This window comes from Erythranthe guttata, chromosome 14 (assembly GCF_056151865.1).
Source record: "Erythranthe guttata isolate IM_541 chromosome 14, IM_541, whole genome shotgun sequence".
NCBI lineage: Eukaryota > Viridiplantae > Streptophyta > Magnoliopsida > Lamiales > Phrymaceae > Erythranthe > Erythranthe guttata.
Window position 1 is genome coordinate 14,218,980 of NC_142546.1, and position 9,889 is coordinate 14,228,868.

Below are 9,889 nucleotides of genomic sequence, written 5' to 3' on the forward strand. Positions count from 1 at the left end.
AGAGAGAGAAAGAAGGATAGAGAGAGAGAGATGGAATTGAAGGTTGATTATTATCCGATCTGGAATTTGAATGTTTGAAGAGTTAGTTGTTGTTGTTGAATGTTGCCTCGGAAAGGAGCTAAGTTCAGAGAAGGTGCACGCACGCACGTGCAACACCCCATTACCCAAAATATTCATCTCATCTCCCCTAATAAATTTCATTTTGCAGTCAAACATTATTATTAATATTATATCATATTGCCCCATACCTCTCTGCTCCTTCAATCCCATTCATTTCCATGCACTCACTACCCAGATCAGATCAGTGAGAGAGAGAGAGATTTACAGAGAGAGACCAGAGAGAGAGACCAGAGAGAAGGGTTTAAAGAAGGTTAATCTGATAAAGATATTGTTGTAATAGTTGATCAAATGCTGTAGCAGAAGAACACCTAAAAGAAGAATATATTAAATTAAAACCTCGTATTTCTTGAATAATAGATGCTTTTTTCAGACAAGAACTACATACAACAACAAGCTAAATGTAGTAATTAAGACATTGATCTCATGATGGTAAATCATGAAATCATATCACAAACAAATTCATGAATTTGTACATCCCTTTTAATTTCCCCATTTTTTTATGATTATTATATCCAGATGACACCATGAATTCAAAATTCCAAAAAAAAAAAAAAAGTAAAAACCCTAATTTTAGCAGAAATAAATCAAGAAGAAGAAGAAAACTAATGAATGCATGAACTAGTAGTGAAATTATACCATTGATAATAAATTAAAAAGGAGGGCGTGCTGCGCCCCAGTAAGCATCAGCTGGTAATTGCACTGAATTTAGCATATTCTGCGCCGCCCCTTGAAACGGGTTCGTGTTCGGGTCGGGCATCAGTTGCTGCCCCCCGCCGCCGGATATTCCCGGCGATCCCAGCTGCCCGCCTCCGCTGACCGCCGCTGCTTCTTCGTCCTCCAGTGGCAGACGCTCGTACGCTGCATTACCGAACGATGCGGCCATTATTACTACTGGCCCGGAAGCTAGAAGCGGGCCTACTACGGCTCCGCCGACGACCTGCCCTTGCGCGCCGGCCAGATATATTGTCAGCCCGGAGGCCGCCGGGGGAGCTGGCGGCGGGAGGAAGGAGCCGGAGAGGGATAGAATCTCGAATCTTCCGTGTAGGGTCAGGACGGAGCCGGGGGCGGCCGGCTGGCGGAGGGTTACGTTGGTGACGGTGCCGGTGCCGCTCAGGATGCAGACGCCCCTCTGGCGGCGCGTGGCGAAGGTGGAGATGCTGTCCTGGACGTCGCAGCCGTTGGCGACCTCCATCACGTGGGATCTGAGCGCGTTCGCGCTGTCGCGGGTGATTATGATGGGCGGCTTCGGCTTGTTCTTCGACCCAGCCGGTCGGCCGCGGGGGCGGCGCGTGACTTCACCGTGGTCGCCGCTGGAGCCGCCGACCAGGTCCTTGGAGTCGGAGTTCTCGCCGGCGGCGGCGGGAAACGTTAACCCGTAGTTCTCGTCTCGATCTCGTTTCAGCTGGCTGCGGTTGCTCCCGCTCTGCAATTCTTCGTCGGGATTCTGGTGGTGGTGGTGGTGGTGGAGCTGCTGCTGCTGGAATTGGTGGTGGTGGAGCTGAAGATCTCTGGCGTGAAACGGCGGCGGCAGAGGGCGGCCGTGAGTTAGCTGATCCATTTATTATTCAACTCTCACACACGAGAGAAATCAGCTTGATGAAATAATTCAGACAGTACAGTTTGTAGAGAGAGAAACAAAGATCTTGATCTTCCTCCTCGGATTAATATAACTACTTGGAATTCTTGCTGGTAAATTTTGATGCAAAGAATCAAAAGCAACTATATATATATGAATATAATTAATTAATTAATAAAAGGTTTGAGCTGAACTATATATATTAGCTTAGCCATCACTTCTTCCCACTGTAGATATTCTTCTCTTCCTTCTTCTTCAATTTCTATAACAGTAGAGAGAGAAAGAAGTGAGAGAAAGAGAGAGAGAGGATAGTTTGGGAGATATAGTGTTTTTTATGTTTTGGGTATTTTTTATTTATTTATTTTCCTTTTTTTCTTCTTTCTTGGGTTAGGGTTAGGTCAATATAATAGAGAGAGGATTGGATTGAAGATGAGAGAGAAATAGAGAGGGAGAGAGAGATGACAGCGTGCGCATGGCCGCGGGGACGGTGGGGAGTGGGACCCTCTTTCTCTCTCCTTTGTCTCTCTCTCTCTTAAACACACTCACCATTTCAATTCACACCCTAATTCTATTAAGTGAGATTAATTAAAATTGATTAATACACTTACATATGAAAACACGCACTACACACACTCAAAATTAAACTACCAATATTACCGCCAGAAAGATTAATTATATGTAATTAGGCTCATTTCTTGTACTTCTCATGAATGCATATCCAATTATATTTATTAATTACTACCTCAAAAACAAAATTAGTTAATTAATTAAGTAATTAAAAAAAAAAGGAGTAAAATGGAAGGAAGAAGAAGAAGAAAATGAAAAAAGAAATAGGGTGAAGAAGACAAGGAGAGATTGGGGAGCAGATATGGGAAATTGGAAACTGATATATATTTATATGGGATTCTGTCCCACCCCCAGACCTTGTCTCAAGGGGGCGCCTCTCTCTCTCTCTCTCTCTCTCTCTCTCTCTCTCTCTCCATTGTCTCTCTTCATTTTTTTTAATTATAAAAAAACAAATTACTAATTTTCAATAAACTTTTACTCTCAATTAATTACCCTTGTTGGTTGTGTGTGATTAAATAACCTATAGCTAGATTCAATTAAGAGTTCGTTTAAGCTAAGTTTATTTTAAATATTTGCTAAACTTTTAGGTTTGACGTGTTGTTTTAAGAGATGATAAGGTGTTCAGTCTCTTTTTCAGAATTTAATTTTTAAAATGCTTGGATAAAGAGCTTATAAGCTATCCTTACTTTTTTTTCAAATCATAAAATCTCTTCAACAACTTATTTTTTTTAATTTATAAGATTCTTTTGAAAAATATTATGAAACATTTTGGAAGAGCTTATAAGGTCTTAAATATCTTAGAAGCTCTTTTTAACAGCTTATAAGTTTAGTCAAACACTCTTTAATAACAATCCACTAAGCACACATATGCATTGGTGTGCGCGATTACGTGTAAATCTTCGGTTGAAATTCACCCATGTATAACATCTAATAAGAAGAAGAAAAAAAAATCTAAATGCATGGCTCAATCTATATATGAGAGAGATTTGAGAGTTATATATTGGAGAAATATTACAAGATGAGCTTTAGGAGTTGTTAATAAATTAGTTATTGAATAATGAATAAGATTTGAACTTACTTTCTTATATGATGCATGTATGATGATTGATCAACAATAATTGTTTCAAAACTTGCCCTTCCAATTAAATAATCATTGAGCATCTCATTAATTTTAGTAAGAGTTTCCTTAACATGATTAATAAGAATATATGTCTCACACACACACACACACACACACACACACACACACAAAACCCTAATGAATTTATTTATGATAATAAGAACAAAACATCATATATATAATTTGAGGGGAAGGCATTAATTAATAAGCATTTTAACTCGCTATTTTTTTTGTGGCTGCATTTGTTCTCCAAATGATTGGCTTCTTTCCAATCTCTTTCTCAAGTCAACATCAATTTGTTTTTATTCCTACCCCCCTCACCCCCACTAAAAATAATCATGAAAAGAAACAAAAAAATTAAAAATTAAAAAATAAAGAGAAAAAAAACTTTTGTTGGCTATTAATAATCTCTCATCAAATTATATAACATGTTTCTTCACAATAATTGTTTAAGCATTTATATACATATGAGGATTTTTTTAATAAAAAAATGGGTTTTATATGCATCCATTAGTTTTTAAATAAAATAAAAGTGCCTTTAAAATAATTATTATCCACTGTCCAATATTGTAGCACTAAAAAAATTATATAAAACAGTATCCATATGCATGACACTATATTATATATAGTTGTTTGTTGAAATGTATGTTATCTAAATTTATATATCTTTCTCGATTGCATTGTCCGTTTATATATTTATTATAATTAAGAGTTTATCAGTTATTTAAAATAAATTTTGTCAAACGGGCCATTATATTATTTAAACTTATTTAGATCTATTTTAACCTACTAAGCGAATAAATGTCATAAGTTGGGCATGAACCAACTAATCCATTCCTAAAACACCATAAAAGTAAAGTAATATCTCAAATCGACTTCGCTATAGTACATAAAAGGTTATGACGACCCTTCACTACTCTGCCTAACATCGAGTTTCAAATCCATCGAAATCGAAACGCAGGCGAACTAATTAATACGCAATATCTTCTGATTTAAGCATCACAGTGTAATCGTCGAAAAAAAAAAAAAAAACCATGACGTGTCATATCATTTTGAGTACTCTCAAGTAAGAAATACTTCAAGGAGCACTCTTCCCTTTGGATAGAAGAAAAAACATTGCAAGCTAAGCTAAGATTAAAAGATAATAACTACTTAAATTAAAGCAAGCTTTTTTTTTTTTTTTTTTTTTGATAATTAATTAAAGCAAGCTTTGGACCTTGTGCAGACAAGCTTAAGTAATTGATTAATTTAAATGTAATGCTTATCTTAATCAATCAACTCTTTTAAGACATAATTAATATAATAATATCCATTACCTTCATTAAACAATTGTGTTTAAGCTAGCTAATCCATGGTGGAAACTTGGACCACTTAGAAACAATTCCATCACTTTCATGTGATGTCCACACACGACTTTCGAATCTATCACAGATCGGCATCCATCCGCCCTCGATTTCAAAATATTTGTCGTTTTAGATATTATTTTACGAAAAAAGACTAAAATACCCTTCCTTGTTAGCTGTTTATCCACTAATTCTCCTTCGTTTAATCAAGAGTGATAAGGGCAAAACTGTAAAAGTGTTAACAAGTTAAACTATTAACAACTCATAAAATGACTTCTTAAGGTCCACAAGCATGGCATGATTGTAAATATACAAATATGTTTTAAAATTAATTTGTCGTATTAATGAGTCGATCGATCGAGCTCGAACGAACTTTTAAAACACTTTTTTGGTTGCATCCCATTTCCTTATTGCCTATGTAGTAGAAGACCAATAAGCGCTAATCTAGGGTTTACACAAGTTGAGATTAAATTAATGCAAATTGCATCTGTTACTGGGGAAATCTTACAATTAATTAAGGGGCTAATTAAGATTAAGAAATTAATTAATTAATTAATTAAGAGGAGGCGACCAAAGTTGAGGTCAGCACGTGATAGATAGATAGTGATCTGTTTGGAATCGTTTTTAGTCATCTCTCCACCAGCTAATTTTATCACCACAAGTTAGTGGTGGGCCCGGGTGCCTGTATTTTATTATTAATATATGATAATATATATATAATATACATATATATGTATCATAAATAAATGTATGTATACGTACATCTACATATGTCAACGATTTTTGTTTTGCTTTTTTTTTCTTTTTTTTTTATATATATATATAAAATGATAGACCATATATTATAAAAATAAAACCCGCGAATTCGCTCTCGTGAATATTTCATCCGTTTCAAATTATTTGTCGTTTTATTAGATATATAGTATTTTTTCGATATCAAGATTTATGGCTCTTTTATTTTTTTATTTTATTTTTCAATTTTGCACTTATTAGTTCATATCGTGGTCTAATTCAATGGCAAGTGATAATGTGGTCTCATTATATATATTTTCTTAATATTCAATCATATTGAATGGGCGATTGAAAATTTCTAATATCAATGATTGATTAACAATGTCAATATTCATTGTACAGAACCTTAACAAATTAATATTCGATAAATTAATAATCTCGTTTAAATAATAATTTCTCCGGGTTCCAATTCAGTAAAATAATATATATACATATATATATATATATATATATATATATATATATATATATATATATATATATATATATATATATATATATATATATAAACTCAAAGTGATCTTGTAAACATTCCAAAGCTGTCGAGTTAAAGAAATGTTTTTTTTCTTTGAAGTAAGCAGTTTGACGAGCATTGCAAAATTATTTATTTTTTAATCAATATAAAATAATACAATTAAATAGTTTGATTAAATAATATATTATGACAAAAGAAAGCAAAATGATTGTTAACAAGTGTAATTATTACTGAGTTAAGTAAGCATCAACTCTTTACTTGACATGTATGTATCTGTGTGTTAATTAATTAATTAATTATAATATTATTATGATATATAGTTAACAAAGTTGAAAATACCTGATTCTCATGCTGGAATTGTACTTCTATCTTAATTTTTATTAGTTAAAATTAGATTAAAAAATATTAGCTACTTGTGGGAGTAAATATATATTATTAATTGTAACTAATTAATTAATTGAAAAGCATTGTTTTTTTTAATATGTTAAAGAATTGTGAAACAAAATCCTGCCCCAATAACATGGAATTATATATGTTTGAACAGTACTGTGTATATCTAAGTAGATTTATCTGTCTCTTAATTAAAAAAAAAAAATCACAATGTAATAAGAAATATTATGTACAACTAATGATGTTTAATTTGTTAAAATAGAAATAAAATAAAATGAATAAATGCTAAATAAATACAATAATAACTCAGACTAGTGTCTACGCCAGACGCTCGTTTTTTTTTCAGAATTTATGAAGCTTTCCTCTATCAAAATTTCCAGTATTTTTGTGTGTGTGTATTTAATCCAAAAAAACCCACCAAAAAAACTCTTCACACTAAGTACAAACATCTATTTTTTTTTCAATTTCAAGACAAATCAATGGGCACAGATTCTTGAGTTTAGATGATTTTTGCCAGTTTATTAATAAAAGTTAAAAAATATAATTTAAATTTACAAATTCAACAACACTAAAATGTAATAAATTTAAATGTGAGAATGAAATCTAGGAATATTATTTAGAAAAAATAAAGTTAAAGAGATGATAAACGGGGAATGGAATTAAAAATTAAAAATAATAATAATAATTACTTGTATTATTAAGAACCGTCATGTATTTATCATTTTAGTAAATAAAAATTTGCAAAATTAATTCAAATAATATGAAATTAATTGGGCTGGATATCTGTCTAGACCAACTCGGACTGTTGGAAATTTGGGCTTTTTCTTCATTTGGACTGAATAATACGTGTGTTTTGAATAGTGTGGAAATTGGACGGTCCGATTGGAATTAACACTTTCGAAAAAAAATGATTTTTTTTAGAAGCAAAAAACTAATTCCAATCCAAAAGAATTGGGAAAATAAAAAATCAGATATTGGAAATTGAAAGGAAAAAAAAATGTTCCAAAATCAAAATTTTACCGAACGAAACCAGAGGAATTTGAAATTCCCATTTTTTTTAATTATCTAAAATATGAAATACTTATTAATATTGATACTGCGAGTGATTTTTTCATAAGAAAATTGAAAACCCTGAACTATTTAGTAAATTTAAATCGGATCGAAAATCAAAACCTCATATATGTTTCAATTTCGATCCAGAAATCGTAAATCGGAAAATTCACACCAATTTCCACCCCTAGTCTTGAAAGTGAAATTTAGTAAGTTGATTTTAATTCTCGCAAAATATGCTAACCCATTAATTATTTAATTAACTAATAATAATTATCGAAATGATATAAATAATAATAATAATAAGAATGTAATTTGTATTTATATTTTTTACTAGCTTGTGTAGAGCCAAATTTCAAATATTAATGAAATTTAATCTAAATTTCAAAATTGGATCTTGAATTTTGTATATAGGGCGGTGCGTCCAACTCCTGAAGACCGCCGACGGCAGATGAAGGTACTTCCGGCGGAGCTCCGGCGGCGGTAGAAAAGTGACACGTGTCGAGTTCCCGGCACTGGTGATTCATCGTCCAAGTAGGGTGCAGCGTAGAATCAAATATGGATGACAAGTCATGATTATATGTCGATGGAACTGCTGAAAATGTTGGCAAGTCTGATATGGATAGTAAGGCCGGCGGCGGCGGTGTGAGCGGCGGCGGCAGCGCCGGTGGCGGAGTTGGAGTCTCAAAGGCGGCGAGATGGGCCTGCAGGTAAGAGAGTTCTGCTTGCAGATTCACTACCTGTCGATAATGAATAATAATATATTTAATAATTTCAATAATGAATAAATGTATGAACTATTAACATAAATATAATAAATTAGCAAATAATCAATAATAATTTAATGGAAAAAAATACGGTTTTCATCCCTCTAGTTTGCAAAAAAATCATATTTAGTCCCCCAGTTCACATAAACCAGATTTGGTCCCTCATATTTCAAAAATTTAACATTTTTAGTCATTTCCGTCAATTTTCAGTTACAACTAGCGGAATCAAACGTGTGTCCATCACTACCGTAACTGACGGGCTAAGGGAAAATTGACTAAAATCATCAAAAGTGTCAAATTATTGAAATATAAAAGATCAAATGTATTTTTTTATGAAGATAAATGACTAAATGTGAATCAATTCAAACTTGAAGGATGAAAACTGTAAATTTTCCACGAGTTAATAGTACTACCGGCCAGTTCCTTAATAACAGCAAAATTAAATCAAAAGTTGACCTGACCATATCATAAGTTTGACCAATATCTTCTAATATGTTAGTGAAGTTTTAGAATATTCACAAACATCCCAAACTTTTATAAATAACTGCATAACATCCTTTTCATCGATCTATAGTCTATACTATGTTAAATCGATCGAAAAATATTAGGTAAATTTTTATCATTCATCTATATACACAAACACACCCCAACATTTATGTTTGGAGGTCAACGATAAAAATTCAGCCGATATAACATTCACCGAATGTAATATAGAAGTAACCTGTGAAACTTATATTATTATTAATCAAACATAACGTACATGGAATGATTATCATTTCTATATAGAAGATCTAAATTGCACTGATTTTAAGGGGATTTGAATTTTGACGCCTAAATAAAAATATAAAATTAAGTTCTCCAATATGGAATAAAAAATTAAATGTAAATACATTAAGATATTAAAAATATCGTAATTAATTAATTAAATAAATTACCTGTTGTTGTAGAGCAAAGATATGGGCAACACAGCCATAAACCGGGTCCCGGAGCCGGGCCTGAGCCTCGTAACAAATCGTAACGACCGCGTCGAGCCGCTTGTGAACCGGAATATGTAGGAGGAGCTTCGATACGTTACTAGCTCCAAACACCTTGTGAACCGCCGCAAAATGCGCCGCCCCTTGCTCCGACTCGAAATACGGCGAAAACACGCAACCCGCCGCACACTTCCTTCTCAAAAACTTGCATGCCCCGCATGGCCCGCCGGAGGCGGCAGCGCTAGTGCCGGTAACATTTGAAGCACTCATCTTTCACCAAAACCGGTGGGAGTACTAATTAAAGACTAATTTGTATTTTTTTTAATTATCTTAATTTAAGTTTATTGAATTAATTAGGGAGAAGGAGAGGGTTTATATATAAACACCAAGAAAGACTTTGAAGCCAACCCATGAAGCAAAAATTAAACTTGCGTGAAGCAAACATGCGATTAGTAAATTAAACAGCTGTCTTTTTCCTATTTATCTCGTGAGATTTGGGTTAATATTATATAATTAACAAATATATATCACGTTTTTAGTTTCTCTCTCACACTTTGTGTCAATATGTATGTTGATTTACAAATATATACACGGAATTGGAACGGAATTTTCGATTCCTGTCAAATTCGATCCGAAGAATTCCGATTTCCGGAAAAAGTCGGATCGGAAATCAGAAATACATATCAATATTTTGGAAATTTTGAGTTCCGATCCA

General features: G+C 33.2%; 2 protein-coding genes across 2 annotated transcripts; both read right to left on the bottom strand.

The window, feature by feature from the left end:
• Window positions 1–444: 444 nt before the first annotated feature.
• Window positions 445–2,544, bottom strand: AHL22 (AT-hook motif nuclear-localized protein 22). The gene has a single exon (XM_012990143.2). The coding sequence runs from the start codon at window positions 1,676–1,678 to the stop codon at window positions 770–772; it is 909 nt and encodes a 302-aa protein (XP_012845597.2). The 5' UTR covers window positions 1,679–2,544; the 3' UTR covers window positions 445–769.
• A 5,189-nt stretch (window positions 2,545–7,733) lies between these two features.
• LOC105965576 (LOB domain-containing protein 30) lies at window positions 7,734–9,526 on the bottom strand. The gene is made up of 2 exons (XM_012990139.2): window positions 9,136–9,526; window positions 7,734–8,173 (listed from the first exon to the last, which is right to left on the bottom strand). The coding sequence occupies exons 1-2, from the start codon at window positions 9,442–9,444 to the stop codon at window positions 7,811–7,813; spliced, it is 672 nt and encodes a 223-aa protein (XP_012845593.2). The 5' UTR covers window positions 9,445–9,526; the 3' UTR covers window positions 7,734–7,810.
• Window positions 9,527–9,889: the final 363 nt, after the last annotated feature.